The sequence below is a fragment of the Castor canadensis genome, chromosome 4 (genome assembly GCF_047511655.1).
Source record: "Castor canadensis chromosome 4, mCasCan1.hap1v2, whole genome shotgun sequence".
In the NCBI taxonomy this organism is placed as follows: domain Eukaryota; kingdom Metazoa; phylum Chordata; class Mammalia; order Rodentia; family Castoridae; genus Castor; species Castor canadensis.
In genome coordinates, this window is record NC_133389.1 from 112,215,779 (window position 1) to 112,238,198 (window position 22,420).

General features: G+C 34.4%; 1 protein-coding gene across 4 annotated transcripts in view; it reads right to left on the reverse strand.

Moving 5' to 3' along the window:
- The window catches only part of Acvr1c (activin A receptor type 1C), a 75,478-nt gene that overhangs the window by 43,406 nt on the left and 9,652 nt on the right, over window positions 1–22,420 (reverse strand). For all 4 annotated transcript variants that reach the window (XR_012447213.1, XM_074070827.1, XM_074070826.1 and 1 more), the window contains exon 2: window positions 1,121–1,351. Coding sequence is in view for 3 of the 4 variants with exons in the window: in XM_074070827.1 (XP_073926928.1) it covers window positions 1,121–1,351 (231 nt within the window). In the remaining variant the exon portion in view is untranslated. The remainder of the gene's footprint in view (window positions 1–1,120; window positions 1,352–22,420) is intronic.

The window sequence follows — 22,420 nt, forward strand, 5'->3', positions numbered from 1 at the left end:
TTAGGAAGCACTATTCTATGGTATTATCTTACATATTGCAACTTCAAAAGTTATACTTGACCAATTTCATCCCCTAAAGCTACTTGCAGTCTTGGTTTTTTAGATCACACTTACTCTCTCTGTCTCATATTCCATAGACTTCCTTGACTTGGTGGTTATCTGGTATCCATATGGATGTTTTCCTACTGGTTTATCTGTAAATCAGACACACCCTAAAATGAAGTTTACTTAAATTTGATGTTACTCTTACCCCTAACCAAATACAAAAATTAAGGTGATGAGGGGGGTGGGGTCTTCTCATTAGCTGTGGCAGTGGCCTCTTTAATATGTCTTCTCAATAACAAACTATCCAGAAGATCATACTCTGTCACTACGCATGGGTATGAGACAACACCTTTGACTATAGCAAAAGCTTTGGAAGACAAGGTACAGTTGGGTAAATTAAAGGTACCTTGTGCAGGTGGAATGTATGTCCTTTCTAGCCCAGTTATAAACTCTGCTTAAGTACTGAGAATCCTATATTCTATTCTCAAATTCAGACAGGAACCAGTCTTTTTTCTTTAAAAATCAATTTTAGTGAGTTACAATTTCAATATAATAAAATACATGTTTTAAATGTACATTTTAGATGGTGGTTGACACATACGTATGACCATGTAACCACTGCATTTCCATCACTGAAAAATGTTCTCAGTCACTCCCCACATCCACCAGGGCTAGACTGATGATCCATCTTTTGTCACTTAGAGTAGGTTTTTGCCCATTTGTTTCCTTTTTGCCTTTTTCTTTTTTTCTTGCTATACATATCAATTTGTTTCCTCTAAAAGAATCAATGAAAGTTTACATTTTACTTTAGGTCTATTAATCACATCAAAAATATTATTCATGTGAACAAACTTCTTCTAAATTGTGATGATATTGTCCATACTTTGACAGTGATGTGCAATATTTTAAAATAATCAACCTCAGCTAGACTAGAGAATTTTACCAGTCCAAAAAAAGAAAACTATAAAAACAGATTTTCTTATTCAAAGAAACACAAAACAGTTTGATTTCTGCCATGTTTAAAGTTTCACAAGAATAAAATTAAATTTGGAATGAACAAGGATAAATCCCTTACCTGTTGGAAGGTGCAGTGTTATGTTGTTGCAAAAATCTGTGAAGCAGCATTCAGTTTTGGTTACATTGTTGGAACTATGGCAAAAGACTTGAGCATTTAATTCTGGAAGAGATACACAGGATTTGATCACCTGCTCCTTGCCGTTGGTTAGCATGACAGAGGCCCAACATGCTCCTTCTGTTTGGCAGGTAAAGTTTGAGGAGTCACACAAAAGACACACACACTTCAATCCTGGAAAGAGTAAGGCAAAAAGCTTTAAAATGCAAAAGATATGCACAGTTATTCCACAGAAGTTGAGAATGGAAACTCAACCTTAATGGAAATTCAGGAAGACCAATTATTGATAATGCACCCTCCCAGTCTTGTATTTCACTAAATAGGCTGCCTAATTGTCGTTTACTATTGTTAGTATTTTTATGAATTTATTCAGTTGCTACTATATTTTCATACATTTTCCTCACCTATGCTTTAAGTCCTTCATAACCTCCATTAGTTTATTTTAAAATTAATAACTCCTATGAAATGCTGCCACAGGGAGCTGTCCAGCATTACTTGTAGAACATTAGTGTGGTTACCATAGCTGTAACAAAATAAACTGGAGTAATTCTGTTCATTTCCTCTTTTTCCTTTAGACTTTTAAGTGAGTGTGCTAAACACAAAACTAACCATAGAAATTTATAGCTCTAAAAATAATTGGGACTCTTCATTTTTATATTCTCTGACATTTTAACATTATTGTTATTGTTATGGTACTTTTAAGGCATTGATGAACCATTATACTTCCCCTCTTCACTAAGTTATACATCTTAGAGGTATTTGAACATAGACCATGACCTTGAGGCAATTTTCTCTAATGCACACATCTATTCCATAAAGCAAAGTACATCAATAATAGAATTTAATATAACAATAAATCTTTCAAAATTTAGACTTTGCTAAATTAATCTGTTTGCTTCTTCATGTCACTTCAACATTCCCCATTTATTACACACACACACACACACACACACACACACACAAACTCACATGTTCAAAGTGGTTCAGCAGTTCTCTGTTTTGATGTAAAGTATTTGTCAGTATGAAGCGTCTGAGATTGTGAGTAACTTATTCAAATTTTATTTAAATATATTCTTTCTAAGTAGTATAATTCTAAATAAATTTTTGTTTTATGATGTTAGTGAACTTTTTGTTAAATTGTAACTGCCTCCACAATTATCTGAATGTTCAAATTTTTACCACATAATTATTTGTTAATAAAATCAATGTCTTTAGATTGCTAATCACTCCAATTAGAGTTGATTTTATACTTATAAAATATATGGTATAAAAATGATCACTTTTACTCAGTTTCAAATATTAATATGGTAACAAAATGGGTAATATTACTATATGTATACATATTATATATGTATGAAAGAACAAATTACGTATTAATCAGATAACTTCTCTTGAGAATTTTTCTTGACATAAAAATATTCCTATAATGGTAGAATTTACGTATTTTCATTAAAATGTCCTAAGGAAAACATAATCTTAAAATAAAATGTTTTGTTTCCAACTATAATAGCTTGCTCCTTTGTTATTGTAGAATTGACCAACATGAGTAAATATATTCTTTCATCAATAGTTATGTGCTACAATAGAACCACATATTCTAGATTGACTGAGATTCCATAAAACTAGATGTATAAAACCTAACAATTTAGAAAATGTATTAAGGCACTTTGCTTGTATAAAAGAACACATACAGTGAGTGTCCATGAATTTGGGTGTCTTCTGACAGTGGGATCTCTCTAGCATTTCCAATTCCAATCTGACAAAGGCATTCAAATCCTGGTTATACTAAGCCTTGTAATTTTAGGGATTACTTGGTCCCTTTGTGCCTGCATTTCCTTAATGAAAGGTAATAAGTGTGATGATAATATACCTTCTCATAGTGACATTGTGGAGAATAAATGGGTTAATCTTTGAAAAATCTTTAGATCAATGACACAATGGCACATAAAAAGTATTATATAAACATTAGTTGCTATCTCTCCTACTACTGGACAGGGTAAAGCTGGTTGTCCTACACAAACAACCAAAAGGCAATTGTAATCCATAAAGGAATAGCTGAATGAACTCGGGTACAGAAACCATTTAAAAGATAAAACAAAGGAATGTATGTCTCCCTGCCATCCCAAGTGTGAATTCAATGACCTTTATTCTTTTGATGGTCCAGGCTCGATCCTTCTCTACCACCACACTAGTTCCTAGTAACTGTGAATAAAATATAATTGTAATACAGCAGAAAGAAATTAGTAATTAAGCCAGGCATGTTGGTCTGTAATCCTTGCTACTTGGGAGGCAGAGACTGGAGTTTGGTGAGTTTGAGGTCAGCCCAGAAAAAAGTTAGTGAGACCTTGTCTCAAAAACAAACAGGAAAGACCCAGTGACATAGCTCAAATGGTAGAGTACTTGCTCAGTATATACAAAACCCTGGGTTCAAGCCATAGTACTATAAAGTAAATGGTAGCTAATTGATAATTGAGATTTAGATCTATATGATTTTAAGAAACTTAAAACACAGTTGACATTTTAAAAACTATCACAGCAAGATGGTTTCTGATGATAATCCAGACAAAGAATACAGGAAAGAAGGAGGGTTCTAGCCATTGTTGTGCCACTCACTTGCTGATTAACTTGGAGAAAATATTTAATTTTATGGAGTCTTTCTGAAAATAGGAAATGAACCAGGGCAGGGACAGTGAGTCTAGAAATCTTGAAGTTTCATATGCAACATTTTATGACTAAATTTACAACTTACAGAAATCTGTCACTTAAATATGAAAAAATTCAACAATTTAAGAAACTTTCCTCTCTGTAGCTATTCTTCACCCCCCATATTTAAGAGTCTGAAAGTGGGAAGAAGAGTAACCCTTCTGATATGCAACCTCAAATCATTTGTCACTATGCTCATCAGAGTCTCCTTGAATTTTCTATTTCCAAGAGAAATTTAGCCAGGAAATCAGAGCAACCAACTAAAGAATATGGACCCACTGAGTGAAGACAACCATATCACACTTAAGAATTAAACATGTTAGTTTCATGTGCATTCATCATGGCATATATAACTCCCAGTGCAACTGTGGGAGTTGGTTGTCACTATCTCCATTTTATAGACACGAAATGAGGCTCAAAAAGATCAAGTAATTGACTTAATGTAACAGTTTCTAGACTGCATAAGCAATATTGTTTCTATCTCATCAAAGGTGCCATTCCCAACTAGTTTTTAGCAATTGTGAATAAAATGTATTTCTAACATAGCAGAAAGTAATTAGCAAATAATAATCAACCATTCAGATTTTGATCTGTGTTGTTTCAATAGAACGTAAAACACAGTTGACATTTTTAAACAAATGCTACCTACCTGTTTTCTAGCAAGACAGGTGGTCAAATAAAAGTCACTATCACATGCCTTGAATCTAAAATAAATAATCTCATGTTTCACCTTATCTGAATTCTATATTAAGTAGACTTCTAACTACCTACTCTCATACTTCCTCTTCTAAGTGCTACTGGCTCCTTCTAAAGATGATTACATAGTATTTCTTATCAAGGAATAATGAATGTGAATATTCCCTGAATGTTTAACAGGCTATAAAAATTTCCTTCAGTTGAAAGTAAAAGGTACCAACCAGAATAATACAGACCAAGGTGATAGAGTTAAGACAGAAAATGACACCATACATTATATCTTGCATGATGGAAAACACTGACAAAACTGAGGGTTTGTTAATGATAATGGATCCAAACATCTGCCAAATGCTCCCATTTATTCCAGGTCAACTGGTAGTCACCATCACACTAACAAAGAACAAGCTGTAAACTCAACAGGACCTGCAATGTATAAGTGACACATGACATATTTAGTCTCTCATTTTTCATTTCTCCCCAGTCCACCACACAGTCACATTTGGCATATAATTAAACTATATTATAACAACTATACTCAACACAGAAACTTTGTGCTGCCAATTAAAATGTAAGTTGCCATTAGTGTTTAGACTTATGCTTTCCTACGATTTTTTTAAAATCTGATGTTAATTGAGTTAATTATACTAGAATATTCCATGACAGGATAAACCTAGCTGTTAGCAGACAGTAGTCCTGCCTTATGATTCTTTATCTTACACTTTGTCGTTACAATGTACTTGAGTCATATGAAAAGGGATAGCAAATGAGGTTGAAGAAAGAGGCAATTACCCATAATAAGGAGGTCTATTAGGTTTTTCCCCACAAGGAAGACTGCACTTTTCTTGTGTCTCCTCCCACCCCTTTAATTATCTCCCTTTTTCTCCCTCTTTGCCAATTAGTCTGTAAAAGCCAAGACATCTGTTACCCACAAGACATCTGTTTCCCACATCCACCAAAGGACACGCACATTCCTAATCAACCAGGAAATACATTTTCATCCATATTCACATGAGAGGACCAGCACACCCTGGTGTACAGAAGTGTAAAGACCATTAGACTACAAAAAAGAACCAAATTTATCTAATATGCATTTTTAAAAGTCAAATATTTTCTTGGCACAAACTAGATACTATTTTCACTAAGTTGGTTTCTCATTACCTGTTTCCTATATTTTGAGCCTATGTGCTAAAATATCTATTGGCCAAGGATCAGTGTAAACATCTGATACATAGCATTTCCTCTTTTCCAGATTAGTTTAGACTTTATTCAATTTCTCTAATTTTAAACCAGGCTATGAAACATGATATTTTTTTTAATTTGTAAAAGTGTGTCAGATCAAATCTACTGCATATATAACCTTTTCATCACTTGCAGCTTCTGAGTTAACAAAGGGAGTCATTCAAGCTCATCACTGTGCTGAACATGAAAAGGAAAAAAGCCAGGACAATTAGCACTCATGAACCTAAAGGAAAACCAGACATTTCACAGCAAAGCATTTGCTTTTCCTTTTTGAGATGAGAGCTCACCGTGTTGCCCTAATCTGTCTCAATGCCCCGTGCTCAGGAGACCCTCCTGCCTCAGCCTCCCGAGTGCCAGTACTACAGACACGTGCCACCATGACCAGCTTTGCCTTTCTTGGCGGAAAGAGAAAACAGAATGGAGAAAATAAGTAGCATTATTAAAACATGGGCAATAAAGACGCAACATTTTTGGCCAAGTGGGCTTTCAATAGATTCAGCTTATAGAAATTCTATTTTCTAGGCTCCATTCAAGAAAATTCAGAACCCCAAAAGTCTAAGAATATACCCAGCACAAAAGAAAATCATTCCTTTCTGCAAAGTGGGAGTTATGCCCCTTGTTCAAGAAGATATTGTCCATATAGTTCAGAGGGAATAAAACCACCTTTCAGGAGGGACTCGATCCAAGAGTACCGCTTTAACTTCCAGCTCGATTTGGGAAGAGTAGAGTGCTATTTGAATTGTAGTACTAATCACTTCAAATTTCTTTAGTCAAAAGGCAGAATTCAATGAAACCAACGATTTCAGCTCAACAATAACACAACCTACCTAAGACTTTTGCTGAGTTTCTCAATATCCCCAAATCTTGAAATTTCCAAAGACCCTTCCAGTTTTATTGTGCTTTGCTGTTCTGAGCTTGTGTATAATTCTCAATATAAGTAACTTGAGTGTTACCTTATCTGTGATAGACAAGAAGAGAGGTTGGGCTGGAAATATGAGTTCTCACAGAGAATAGATTTGTTCCCTCAAATTTACACACTAATAAGTGAGATAATCTTTTTGGGTTTTAATACAGCAAAACTTCTCTAGTCAATATTAAAGATCATTTATCTTTTCTAACATTTATATATCATAGGAGAATCTAACGTTCTTTCCAATATCATGAATTTTCAGGGAGAGAAGGAGAAATGATGGGAGCCTACAAATAGCTTCTGTGAATTAAGCTGGACATCCAGAGACTGTGGTCCAATCCTTTAATCACAGTATTTACACCACCACAGAGACAGTACGCAAGACCAAAATGACTCAAAAGAGTACCACACTTTAGCTGTCTGAGTACTCTACGTTCTATTATGTAGAAGTAAGAAACATTTCCAAGTAGCACTTAAGTGGATGACAAAAATAAGAATTTAAATCTGGCTAGAATGTTATTTATTTACTTATGGCCTCACATTGTAACTAAATACGGAAAGGATAAGAATAATGGCACAATGTCATAAAGTTTTTAGTAGAATTCACAGAGTAAAATTATCACTGAGACATTTTTGCTTTTTAGCACAGTAATTAACAGAAAGGTTCCCTTTTCAAATGCTTATCCAAAATGACTATTAATAACATCAGACATTCAGTTCCTACAGTACGCTGCAAATACAAATCAACCGTTAAGAGGTATCACCTAATCAACTGGCTGGTGACATAATTATTTGTGTGGATTCTCTTAAAATAACAGATGGGAATGCAGAACTCTTAGATGGGAAGATGACAGACTTTTCCTTCATACCTGATAAAAGTCAGGTATTAGTAGGCAACGGGCTGGCAGAGGTGGCAGATATGTGATGGCTGCTTTGGGGGCACCGTGCAGAGAAATCTAAATCCTTGTTTCCTTAGGGAGGACAAAGACTACCTGGAGTCTCCATGACCAAATTGAGACTACTCTACTTGGGGGTCTCCCATCTGAAAGCCTCAAGTCAAAGAAAAGAGCTTTCTTAATCACAGGGCGCATTTCTTCTGCTACCCTTTCACACACTTTTTACTTCTTTTGAGAGGTCATTTTCTTACACAGGCAGCCTAAATATTTCCTCATCAATCTGTTCCCTCAATCTTGGGATTTTAATACTTACTGTGGTTTGTTTAGGAGACTAACAATGCTCAATCGATTCCAGATACACTTAAAATAAGCAAATTCACAATTATTATTATAACCTAAGAGGCTGAGTTTGAGCTCTTCCCTCTTTTTGAAACTCATCTCTTCTAATTCCACCCTCCAAACCAGGGGGCCTTCTTTTCATAGCTCTAACATACCTCTTTCTCACCTTGCCAGTATTCTGTTGTTCCCTTTGTTGCAGCACTCATCCTTCTTTCTAATTCTCCAGCTCTCACCCCCAGAGTAATCTTCACAGCCTCCCCTTGATCAAGGGTCTGCAACTCATCATCCCTCCTGACACCTATTACTTTGTTACTTAGCACAATTTGTAGTTAGCTCATGTATCAGCGTCAATAGAATGAAAACAGGAAACTTCCCGTTTTGTTGCTGTTGTTTTAATGAAAGTACATGTAGGAATTTATTGAAAGTTTCTTCAGGATGAAGAGAAATTGCTTGTCATCTACACCACACCTTCCCTCTGCATCCTTTTATTGTTTTATACGTAGGAGTAATATTGTTCCCAACACCTAGAACAGGTCTGTACTGGATAAAAATCCAACACATTTTGAACTTAAAATTGTAAAGAATTTCAAAGCAGAGAAAAATTTACAACTAAAAGACTCATAATCCAACAACTATTCTCATTGTGGTATGTTTTCTTCCAGTCTTTTTTCTATTTGAATTTTTCAAATCCCATAAACACAATTTTAAGTGCTGCTTTTTCATTCTTTCATCATTGTGTCAGGGGCTTTGTGGTGTCTCCTAGGTTTTTAGTGGCATGTACAGGACTATCATCAAAGTAAATAGATAGCATTTCCTTACTCTTAGGAATTTCAGTTGTTTCCAATTGTTGCAACTAAATAACAATGTGTTGGATATCTTTGTGAATTAACCTTTATCTAAATTTCACTTCATTTCCTGGGCAAGAATTACAGAAGAACTACAACATTAGACGTTCTTGATCGATATGGCCAAACAGCTTTTCAGAGAAGTTGTACCAATGAAGATTTCTATTGCCTTGTATAAAAGTACTCATCTCACAATCCTCCTATCAGCAGTAGTCTCACTAAAATCTTAATGACAGGAGAAGTAGTATCTTTTATTGATTTACTTTTCCTTTCTGAAGGAGTTGAACTTTTTTCCCAAATATTTCATCTGGCTTTCCTTCTGAGTGAAGTTGTTACCCATAGCATTTACCTAGGGTGAATCTTAAAGTTTCTTCTCAACCTGAAAGAGCTTTTTATAAAGATGGAAATCCTTTGTCATATTTATCTACTTTCTCTTAACACATTGTCTTCATTTTTTATTTGTTGCAGTGCTAGGGATGGAATCCACGCTTCCTGAAAGCTAGACAAACACTCTAATTATTTCTGTAAAAATATATGTATTTTTCCTTGTCAAAAAGATTTCAGTAATACATATAATACCAAGGAAGTAAAATAAATTTCCCCAATCCCATGTCTTCAAAATGACTGAAATTAATGACCTCCCAAATGTCTCTCTATGGAGTTAACATACAGATATACATAGTGATGTTCTCATTAAAATCCTGGTAATGCTATAAATGTAAACTATACCTATCAGTCTTTTGCTCTCCAATTTCTTCCTTTGCCTTAAAGCTCAGCAGACCCCCCCACCCAGATATCTTCTAAATATTCCATATTTTCTTCCAATTTATTTTTATATAAATCTTAAATTTATATAGATTCTGGATATGGATTATACACATTATGGCTAATACATACATCTCTTTGATAGGTTATAAGTGAATTACTTCACCTAAGTCCTTGGATGTTAAAAAGATTTTAAAATCATTAAAGCATATTTTACTGTATGCAAAACCTGAGTTAAGGGAGAAAAGGAGGGAGGAGAAGAAAGAAAGATAGCCCCAAAGTACCTTTGCCCAGTGGGTTAAAGGATGTTAAGAGAGTGTGGAAAAGTTACAGGACACTGGGACACTGAGGGGCACACTGCTTCACCATGTTGGGTGGCGGGTGGGAGGAAACTCCTTTGAGGCGAGTCCTGCCAGCGCTCCTGTTCTTCCCCATCGGGGAGCTCCGAGGCCACCCCGAAAGACCAGACCGCCCCACCAGCACCACCAGCCTGGGGAGCCACGCGGTCTTCACCCACAGGCGTGTAGAAATACCTCCTGCGGGAGGCTGCCCCCACTTTGGCAACGGTTTCTGTCACACCCACTCTCCAGCTGGAACTCGGCTCGCGTACCCGCCCGCTCCCATCTCTGCGTCCCGGTCCGCCCCTGCGGAGGCCTGGACGGCGCGGTGGCACCCTTCATCGCGACCCTGGACTTTGAGATCCTGATCGGAGCCTCGCCCGGAGTCCCTGCTGCCGCCTCCTCTGTGCCTGATCGATTTGCTAACCCTTCTGGGGTCACCGGGACGCACAGGATTTCAGCCGGGATTTGGCAGACGTGACATGGACTGGGGGCTGCAACACTTTCGCGCCCACCTGCCCCGGGGAGCCCAACTCAGGTGGAAACGGACTCCTCGAATGGGTACTGGCGCTCCTGAGTGTCACGTAGTGGCAGCAGAGGCTACCTTTTACAGAGTGACCTCCATTCAGATTAGCATCTCTCAAGCATTTTTTAAACCCTGACTTCTTAAAATAAGCTTTCTGTGAGCTGAAACTTCAAAATCAATGCCTTATCTAGAGACCTATCAATACAGTGAAGACTGGAATATGCTTTTCCACTGGGAAAAGTGCTCCCCTCCCCACCCCACTCACGCGTGCGTACACACACGCACACGTACTCTAAAGCCCGGCTGCTTCAGCTTGGAGGAAAGGCTTTGCACGCCTCCTTGCTGGACAAATATTTAAAAGAAGTCCCTTGTTTGTGACAATTCCAGCTATGCAAATATTGTTAGTGAAGTCTTTTCAAAATATATGAAGAACAGAAAATTAATAATTAACTCTTTAATGCTTATTGAAATTTGTGTATTCATTTAGATTCCATTGGTCATAACAGATTTATATATATATATATATATATATATATATGTATGTATGTTATATTTATGTTCACACAAAATCATGACTGATAGCAATGGTTAGCATCATTTAAAAAGAACTTGATTTAATCATTCTACATTACATATATATATCAAAACATCACATTGTATCACACAAATGGATACAATTGATTTGTTGATTGAAAATACTAATTTTAAAAATAAAAAAGCTCAAAAGGAAGGGAAGGAGGGAGGGAGGGAAGGAGGGAGAGAAAGAAGTAAAGAAAGAGAGAAGGAAAGAAGGAAAGAAAAAAGAAAGGCAAGGTAGGACATACTCTTAGAAATAAGAACTGACTTCCCCAAGATCAAGGATATCTTTTTAAATGTCAAATGTCGTAAAAATAATTTTATTTTAATATGTTACATTTCTTTTGTCTTTTTCTAATACAAATGGTAAATCTGGAAGTTGACCATGTATCAGAAAGTACAGTTTGAGTGTTCAACCTGTTCCAACCTAGGTTTTGTTTATAATCACTGGCCATAGCGCACATACAAATGATATATCAGCTGGACACTGGTGGCTCACGCCTGTAATCCTAGCTACTCAGGAAGCAGAGATCAGGAGGATCACCGGTTCAAAGCACGCCTGGGCAAATAGTTCCACAAGATCCTATCTTGAAAAACCCTTCACAGATATTGGGCTGGTGAAGTGGCTCAAGAAAAAAAAAAAGAGAGAGAGAGAATGGTATCTCAAATGGAAGTAGCAATTGTCTATGAGCTATTTTTCCTCAATGTGAAATATTCTGGAAAACTGAAAAAGCTGAATAATATTAATAACCCACTCACTCCAAGCTACAAAGACAGCTGGTAGTGACAGACCAAGTGCCTGGCTAACAGGAGACTTCCTTGTTCAGGGAATGACTGATGGACTTTCCTGGCTCAATGATCTTGCTCCAAGCAGGTGCTCACCTGCCAGAAGTTCACCTGGCAATGTCTCCATCAGAAATGGGACACAGATCTAACAGTGTATCTGACCACACTGCATATTTAGGTCTGTTTTACAGAACTTGGAGCATAGCATACATTTTTTTTTAAAATTATTATAGACTTGTGTTCAATGTATTGTTCATCATATTTGATTTAATTAATCATAAACTCTTGATCAGGAATATACCATACAATTTTACTGCTGTTTCTGTGGAAAAATAATTAGCAAATGGTGCTAACTCCTTAAGGATGCAGTATTAAAGCAACATCTTGTGATAAGCAAGAATTGCTACTATTTTGCATAGAGAAGTCAACCTCTATAAAAAAGTATTTCAGGAGTCCTGATCCATCCGGGCATTTAAGAGCCAAGCTAGGAGATTTGGGGTTCTAACCTTAGTTTTAGTCACGTGGCCTTTGATACTTGTGTCCACAACAGTTCTGTCCCAGAAAGAATTCAACTTAGATGATATATAATGTCTCTGTCAAGTCTAAATTTCTACAATCCTAAGAAACGAATGCATCAACAGCCACCATGCAGTAAGAGCAGCTTGCATGACTGCATATCCAGAGAACTAAGAAGCTGTTTTCCTACAATCATGGTTCAGGAAGAAAAGTATTCCAGAGAAGCACTTACTTTGATAAAGGCTAAAGCCTTTATCAGAGTTCATAATTTGGGGATCCACTAAGTCACAGAAGTCTAACTTTGTGTTTTCAATCTCCATTGAGGTACAGAAGATAGAAACCAAAGGGAGAAGATCACAGGTGATACAAGGAGAGCAGGAGCACATGGTATGTACAATCGATTTGGGAAAGATGGCATCAAACACTAAAAGTTAATTATAAAAATGGTAAGACTTCAAATACTAAAGAAGCTCCTTGTTTAAAAGAAGAAAATACAACAGTAAAAAGAAATAAGTGATCAATAATTAATAGTTAAACTACAAGGCTAAAAGAATACACAAAAGTTTAGAATGAAAGTAGCAAAGAAAATTGAAGTTAAAATCCTCAAGGGTTCTCAGGGGTTCACTTGTCAAAAATTTTCATCACAATCCACAATTATACATTTATATGATCAGATATGGTAAAGAATAGACTATTCTCGATCTAGAAATAAAAGGGACCTATCCAAAGTAAGAAGTTAATCTAACTAAAAATAGATGGCAAGTGAGGAGTTGAAAGGGAAAAAAGAGGGCAAGTGATTTAGAAAGAGAGAGAGTGAGTGTTTTAAGACATATTTAACTCCCTTTTTTCCAACATTGACCTCAAGGCTCAAAGTTCTAGCCTGAATAATATGAAGAATTCATATTGTGCAAGAAAAATAAACAGCATCAGCTGACCCTCTCTTCAGAGAAGATGGGTGGGAGTGGGAGATAATGAGTGGGTGTTAAATTTTTTAAACCCATAATTTTTTAAAATGTAATTCTCAGACTTCTAGGATTATTACAACCACTTTGAAAGATGGATTATATGATTTCTGGTTCCTTTGTCTATCAAAGCATTATTAAGTAGACTAACTACCCCTACTATGAAAATGAGAAATATGAAAAATAAATTAGCACTCTGAGAAGTCTCAAAGAGTTCATATTAGCCAGAACAAGAGAAAAGTGGTTAAGGCAGCCTGTTCTGCCTTTTGCTGCTTCTATTGTGATAAGCAAATATAAAACAAAACAAAGTAGAAAAAAAAAAGCTATAACACGGTAACAAACAAAAACCTTGTCTTTGTACCTGTGTTCATTTCAGTTCAGCACTGTCAGAATCCAGCAAAGTGTAGCAAAAAGATCCTATCTTTAGAAGACAATGTGTCCATAGATGAAATCTTAAACGTCTCCTAGATCAGCCACATGGCCTGATAACCATGTGGCCTGAGAGGGTTCTACACCTCTCTGTCTTCTACTGGGGAAGGGATAATTACTACCTTACAGGGTTGTTATGAAGATTAAAAGAGAAGTTTTAGATAACACATTTGATACTCCACAGATGTCAAAAAAATAAATATTTAGCTTCTGCTATGATCTGTTCAGAGCACTCCATTCAAGGGACAAACCACACTCCTTAAAAATAACATTCGGTGTTTTTGACAGCTTTTTCTGGTTTTGATTAACTTTTTGTTTGTAGTGCCACACTGTCACACTAAAATGTTAAAACCAACAGCTTCAAAACAAGGTAGGCATTGGGGAAACAGCATTTGAATATAATGAAAGGGTAGAAATAGCTGGAACCATTACCTCTCACACTGGTTTCTCCTTTTCAATCAATTACCTTAGATTTGACAGAAGTTTCATTAAAAATGAACAAAGTGGACTAACAGAAAAAGTAAAACCACTAATAAATATGAAAAAGTTTAATCTCATTAATATTCAAAAGAGAAAACAAATACAAAGGCATAACTTTCATTTGCCCAATTAAAAATTTTTTATAAATTTTAACACCCAGATATGTGGGGGAGAGGGCTGTCTGGGCGATCCATGAAATTTTGTCTTCATACATAGTAGAGTACCAATTGGTACAACCTTTTAAAAGAACAATCTGAAATATTTATCTTAAGACAACTAAAAATATTATCTTTGGTTGTATGTCTTCTTTCTCTAGATGAAATAATCACAAAACAAATGTTTATTTAAAACTTCTGTTGCAATTATTATTCACAAAATAAAAATAATGGAAATAAGCTAAATATCCCCAAAGCAAAATGTTTAAGTATATTTTTACTACATGTGGTTACACAGTTTTCTACTTTTTAATAGTATTTAGAATGGAAATTGCTCATAAATGTTAATGAAAAGAATTCTCATAAAACATATGATATGATCTTTAAAATATATGTACAGATAAAGGCTAAAAAGTAATATATCAAAAACATTAACAGTGGTTATCTCTGAGATATTGTGCTAGAGATGATTTCTACATTTTTCAACATTTTCCTCTAATGTTCTATAATGAACACGTTAATGCTATAATCAGAAATGGACATTATTTTGTTAAACTCATTCCTTTCTCTGTCAAAGTATTTAGTTCACAGTGGGTGACTGAAGAGCTCAGGAGGATATTGTAACTCAGCTGTTTTGCAAACTCCTGTGAAAGAACACTGATGGCAGAGTATGGGTCAATACCCACAGGCCCTGCTGCCATGCCACCCCAAAGTGACTGGAACTCTGATTTCAAGTCCCAAAGCTGGCATTTGTAGTCTGGAAATCGACTGGCATATTGAAAAGCAGGGTTCTCCCCCCAAAATTTAAATATTTGGTCACAAATAACTCCCATTCTATATAGAAACTTACGTGATATCTGGGACATAAATCAACAGACTGGCCCAGTCTGATGATCTTTCTGTAACTTTCACTCTCATCCTTTCATTGCGTTGGGGAGATATAGTAACTTTCCCTGACTATAGAAGGTAATCAAGAAAATGCTGACTGGCCACTGTGTGCATGGCAATACACTGAACAAGGGGTACCACGAATCTGACTCAGCAAAACCTGGGTCGTTAAATGCATTAATGGGCCTACACAGAGTGCAGATGCAAGCAAAATTCTCCATAAGCAAGTTTAATGCTATAGTAAATGGAACAAAGGAACCCAAGTAGCTCCTAAGTGTTCCCTTGTAGGTGACAAATGACCTTTCAAGTTGAAGCAAATGCTTTCACCTTTAAATGAGCCAGTGAGCAATGTTGCATTTACAATGAGCTTTACCTATGTATGGATAATATCCCTGAGCTGCAATTTCCTTTACTAAGAGAGCTAACTGTTCCATGCTAACAAGTTAAACATAACCTAATGTATCTGATGTACCTGAATTGGATTTCATATCTACCAATTTCATGCCATTTTACAGAATGAAGATGATACATATAAAAAAAATCCTATTTTAACATGTACAGAAATTCCTTACTTAAAAAAATAACAAAAGTCAATTATTTCTAATTTTTAAAAATTTTATTATTCAGTCAATCTCATGGGACAAGAAAAAAGTGCAGGAATAGTATAAGAATAAGTAAAATGAAAATTGTTGCTATTTTTTAGTACATTATCTTAGGACAATAACACTAAAAATATACTACCATTCTTGATTAACCAGTTTGAAACATCTTCTGACTTCCTTATTTATATAGGATTTTGAAGTTTACATACACCTCCAATTTGGGGAGGAGAGTCAGGTTTATTGAGATGTAATTTACATTTGGAAATTCATCCCTTTTAGTGTATACTTTTATGAGGTTTGACAATGGCTGTTCAATCCAGATCTCCTCATTTTTATACAACTCCTTTTTATTTATACAACTCCCTCCCCACCCAACTGCTGTCAAGCAGTGATGTTATCTGTTCCTATACTTTTGCCTTCTTCAGAATGTTGGATAATTGAAGCCTTGTAAGTCTTGTTTCATTTGGCTTAAAGCATTTGAGATTCATTCATGTTTGCATACCTCAGTAGTTTCTTTTTAAAATGAATGAATGAATGTACAACAGTTTTTTTGCCATTTTCCAGTTTAAAAACTTTTGGGTTTCTCTCAGTTTTTACTAAATAAACCTGTAAGAAACAGTGTACAAATCTTTATAGGAAGTATGCTTTCCTCAAATATCTAAGAGTGGAATAATCATGTTATATAGAAAGAGTAAGTCTAACTTTGCATAAAAATGCCAAAATGTTTTCCAAAGTGGTCATGTCATTTGATATTCCCACCTGTAATGTTTGAGAGTTTCAGTTATTTATAGCTTTTTAAAAGTTCTTAGTGGGTTGTTTCTTTCTTTATTATTGGGTCCTGAGAATTCTTTACAAATCTTGAATACAAGAGCTTGATCAGATATGGGTTTTGCAAATATCTCCCAGTCTATGGCTAGCTAGTCTTTTGTTCTCTTAATGCTGTCTTTCAAGAAACAAAAGTTTTTAATTTTGATAAAATCTAATTTATCATTTTTAATGCATGGTACTTTGGGTGATCTTGCCCAAGACAATAATGCCTGAGATCAAAAGATTGTCTTTTATATTTTCTTTCAGAAGATTTTATTTTTAGGTCCATGATCCATTCTGAGTTAGTATGTAGTGCATATTTTGAAGGTTTTGTTTTGTTGCTTACTGATGCCCAATTAGTCCAGCATCACTTGTTGAAAAAAAACTATTAAATTATTCTTACACCCTTATCCAAAAGCAATTGAAAACTGTTGAAAAAAAGGAGGGGGAGGAAGAAAGGTCAAAAAAGAGTAATAAAATATGCATGTTGTATACTTCACATTGCATAATTAACTTATGGTACTAAAATTAAATTTAAAAAAACAATAGACATATATGTGCAGATCTATCTCTTGTTTATCTATTCATATCCATTGACCAGTGTGCCTCTCCTTTGACCAATACCACGCTGTCTTAATTACTGTAGTTTTTGTTTTGGTTCATTAGTTGTTCATTTGTTTGTTTTTGCAGTACTAAAGATCGAGCTGAGGGCCTTGCAAGGCAAGTATTACCACTGAACTGTATCCTCAGCCATTACTATAGATTTAAAGGTCTTGAAAGAAGATACTGTGGGACTGACCACCAGTGGCTCACCCCTGTAATCATAGCTATTCAGGAAGCAGAGATCAGGAGGATCACAGTTTGAAGCCAACCTGGGCAAATAGTTCGTGAGACCCTATTTCAAAAAAACCTATCACAAAAAGGGCTGGTGGAGTAGCTCAAGGTGAAGGCCCTGAGTTTAAACCCCAGTACCACACACAAAAAAAAAGATACTGTGAACATTTCTACTGTGTTCTTCTTTTTCCAAAATTTATTTGATTATCCTAGTTCCTTTCCCTTTCTATATAAATTAAGAATCAGTTTGATGAATTCAGCAAAAATTTCTACTATGATTTTGGTTAAGATTTTGATTGGAGTTACCACTTTTCTGCCTTTTGGCTAAGATCAAGTGTTGATTGAGATTATATTAAATTTATAGGCCAAATTGGGGATAATTAGCTTACAACACTGAGAGCCCAGCACAGTAGCGCAAGCCTGCCATTCCAGCACTTGGTAGACAGTTTGAGGTCTATGAGGGCCACAATAGTGCATTCTGGGACAGCCTAGGCTATGTAGTGAGACCTTATGTCAAATAAATAAAACCCACTGAGCCACTGATTCTGTGAGTATAATTCTTTCAACTTTGTTTTGTAGTAGAATGTTATCATCTGGTTTTGTGGTTTTGGTTTTTGGGTTTTTTTGGTTTGTTTGTTTGTTTGTTTGTTTGTTTTGCAGTACTGGAGTTGGAACTCAGAATCTTGTGCTTGCTACCACTTGAGCCATGCTCTCAGCCCTATCATCTGGTTTTCATGTATTTACTGATATTATCATATAGTTTTCTTAATTAGTCTGCTGAAATGGTGAATTGCGACATTAGATTTTCTGATGTTGAAACAGTCTTGAATTCCAAGGATGAGCTCCACTTGATCATGACTTATCTTATTTTTATATTAATGCTCAATTTGATAATATTTTATTGAGGATTTTGGATTTTCATGAGAAATACTGCATTTATCTCTAACTTGGTTTTGGTTTCAAGAAAATGCTATCCTTGTGACATGAGCAGGAAGGTTTTCTCTCCCTTTCTATATTCTGGAAGAATTTGTATAAGAATTTGTATTAGGAAGAATTTGTATTAGGAAGAATTTGTTCCTAATATTTTTGGTAGAATTTATCAGTAAAGCCATTGGGGATTGGAGTCTTCTTTGTTAGAAGTTTTTGAGCGGTAAGCTATGAAATGAATGTCTTATATAAGACCATTCACTTTATATGTTATATATTATTTTTAGTGGTCTTTGATACTTTATATCTTTCAAGGAATTTGTCTATTTTACTTAAATTTTTTAATTATGAACATAAAAATTTAAATATTGCCTTATTTTTATTTTTCTCTTTAAAAGTATGAAATTATGTCTCTTTTTAAATTTCTGGCTGGGAATTTGTGTTTTTGGTTTTGGTTTTGGTTTTTTTTTTTTTTGGTAAATCTAACCAGAAATGAAACAATTTGATTAACATTAAAAAAAATAAGGCAGCTTTTAGTTTCCTTGATTTTGTTGTTGTTGTTTTATCTTGCTTGGCTTTGTTTTTGTTTTTTGAGACAGGGTCTCAACATGTAGTCCATCTTGTCTTCAACTGTGGATCCTTCTGATCATCCTCCTGCCTCATCCTCCTGATCTGGGAATGCGAGCATGCATCACCATGCCCAACTTGTTTCCTTGACTTTTAAAAATGTTTTTCTATTCTCAACTTCACTGATTTCTCTTCTTTACCTGTATTATTTCCTTCTTTTGGTTTGATTTAAGTTTATTTTGTACTCCCATAAATTTCATTCTAAGTACTGCTGTAGAGGTATACTATAATTTCTGGTATGTTTTAATTTTCATTCAATTCAAAAATATTTTCTCATTTATCTATTGAATTCCACTCACTTTGAGTTATGAGCACTTAGAAGTTTGTTGCTTACTTTCCAAATATTTAAGAAATTTTCAGTTAAACTGCTGATGCTTATTTCTAGTTTGTTACCATAATGTTCACAAAACATATCTGTGTGCTTTAAGTTCTTTTAAGTTTGTTATTCTTCTGTGTGGCTCATCTTGGTTAGCATTCTATGATACCTTAAAAATAATGTGTATAGCATTGTTTTGATTGGAATATTACACTAGGGTCAATTACGTCAAGTGAGCTAAAAGCATTTTTTCATTTCTTATATGTCCTTACTAATTTTTTATCTCCTTATTCTATGAGTTAAAATAGAGTAGTGTTGAAGACTCAAAATATAATTATGGGTTTATGTAGTTCCCCATTTGGTTCTATAAATTGTTGCTTCATGCATTATGAAGCTCTGTAGTTAAGTGGATACACACTTAAGATTATTATATTTTATTGATGAAGTGATTCCTTCATTTCTATGGAATTATCACTTGTAACATCCTATTTTCTGGTCTGTTAGTTACTAATAGTGTCACTTCAGCTGTCTTCTGATTAGGGTTTGCATGGAACAAGATTTTTCATCTTTTAACCTGTTTGCTCTTTACATTTCAAGTGTGTTTCTTATATTGAAAGAGGGTTTCTTACTGACAATATATAGTTGGATCTTGCTTTTTTACCCAGTCTGACAATCTCGGTTATTTTTTTAAAAACATTTACATTTAATGTTATTGATTTGACTGAATAAAAATCCACAATCTTGTTAGCTGCTTTCTATCTTTTTGTCATGTTTTTGGTTCCATTGCCATTTTGCCATATGCTTTTTCATTAATTAAATATTTTTTGTTCCATTTATGTATTTTACTGTCTTTTAATTTATATTTCAACATACTTTAGGTCATCTATGTGTATAAAATGTATATCTTTAATCACAGTACATAGAACATTCCTTCAAATAACATTGTAATAGTTTATATGTGATATAAGGAACTTAAATTTTCATCCTCCTAATTCTTCCTTACTATCCTTTGTGTTAAGGCTGTCATAAATTTTACCTCTACATATGATATAAATTCACAGAGACTTGCTAGTATTTTAGCTTTGGAGAGTCAACAACCTTTTAGAGTGGTTTAATTTAAGGAAAAATGTATTTTATATTTATCTTTGTGTTAGTCATTTCCAGAGATTTTTATTTCCTGTGTGGATCCAATATTCTTTCTGAAGTTGTATTTACTTTGTCTTTAAAAGTTCCTTTAAATTTTCTTGCAGTGCATGTCTATCTAAGGGTTATGAATTCTCTTAGTTTTTATTTAACTAAAATGTTTATTTCTTCAACTAAAATGTTTATTTCTCCTTCATTTTAAAAGATAATTTCAAGTAATATTGGAATATTTGGTTGAAAGATTTTTGCTTATTGCATTTTAAAGTTGTCACTTCATTGTTTTATGTTTTGAGTAGTTCCTGATTATATTATACTTCAATTATGAAAACTGTTCCTTTAAACTTGATAGGCTTATGTTATTTAGTTTGCCCTGAAGATTTTCTCTTAATCTTTGAATCTCATCAACTTGAATATGGTACATCTAATGGTGTAACATGTAAGAGGAGAGGTATTTATCCTGTTTGGTTCTCTGAGCTTCTGTGAGTGGTAATTTGCAATCTTTCACTATGTTTGGAAAAGTATTAACCAATATTTCTTTTAACCAATGTTTCTTTTATCCAATTCTCTTTCTTTCCAATATAAGACCCCACTTATACATGTATTGTACCATTGATACTGTCCCATACTTCTTAGATGCTCTGTCTTGCTTCCTTTTGCTTCTACTTCTTTATTTCCTGACACCGCTCACTTTAGTATAAAGACATTATAACAGTATAATTACACTATTATAAGGTAATTTCTATTGCTCTATCTTCAAATTCAAGATTTATTTTGGGCTATGTCAATTCTACTGATAAACACATCTAAGTATTTTTTATTTCCTGTTTTTTATATTTAGCATTTCCATTTAACAGTTTCTTATGCTTTCTATCTTTCTGCTGAAATGTCACATCTGTTCATGTATATCTTCCATCTTTTCCATCATAGACTTTGTTATTCTTTTAAATATATCTACATGGTATTTCTAACATATGTATCATATCTGATCTCTTAAAAGTAGTAATTTTCTTGATTATTTGTGTATCTCACAAGTTTTGATTGATGTAAATATACTGCTTATAAATTTAATCATACTATCACAAGGTCTTTATACTGAAAGTGGAATGTGGCAGGATAAAGAGAAATATGTCAAGTAGGAAGAGTGTGAAGATGCTGGGTATAAATAGTAAAGTATAAAACAGCACTATATTGACACAAAATGAACACTAACTTAAGAAAGAATACAGTTAAACTGGGATTAACCATTAAAATAATGAATAGGAAGAATTAAGAAATCAGTAAAGGAAATGAAATGGGACATTGAAAATATGACTATCAAAAAAAGGCAAAAAAAGAGAAACAGAGACACAACAGAGAGAGACAAGTAGCAAGATGGTAGAGTTAAAACCACACCAATTAAATGTGAATGGGCTAACCACCATAATTAAAGGCAAAATAATTAAAGTCATAATATTCACATATTATTAAAAGATTAAAATGAAAAACCAACTATATACTATGTATGAAGAATGCAGTTCCAATATAAGGTCACAGATAGGTTGTAAGTAAAAGAATGGAGAAAATACACATCCAAACATTAAACATAAGAAATTTAACATGGTTATGTTAATATTACACAGAGTAGACTTTAATTTAAATCCTATTACTGAGATAAGTAGTAATATTTTATAATAACAAAATAATCACTGCATCAGGAAGTCATGGCAATCATAAATGTGTGAATGTCTAATTAAAACAATTGAAATAAAACCTGACAGAACTAAAGAAAAAAATCAGTAATCATAATTGGAGATTTAACACAACCCTCTTCATAAAAATATAGACAATTTGAGCAGCACCATCATCAAACTTCATCTAATTGACATTTACAAAGCTATACACACAAACAGTCAAACCTGATCTATGGAAAAATAAAAAGAGCAGGTGCTTTTGGGAATA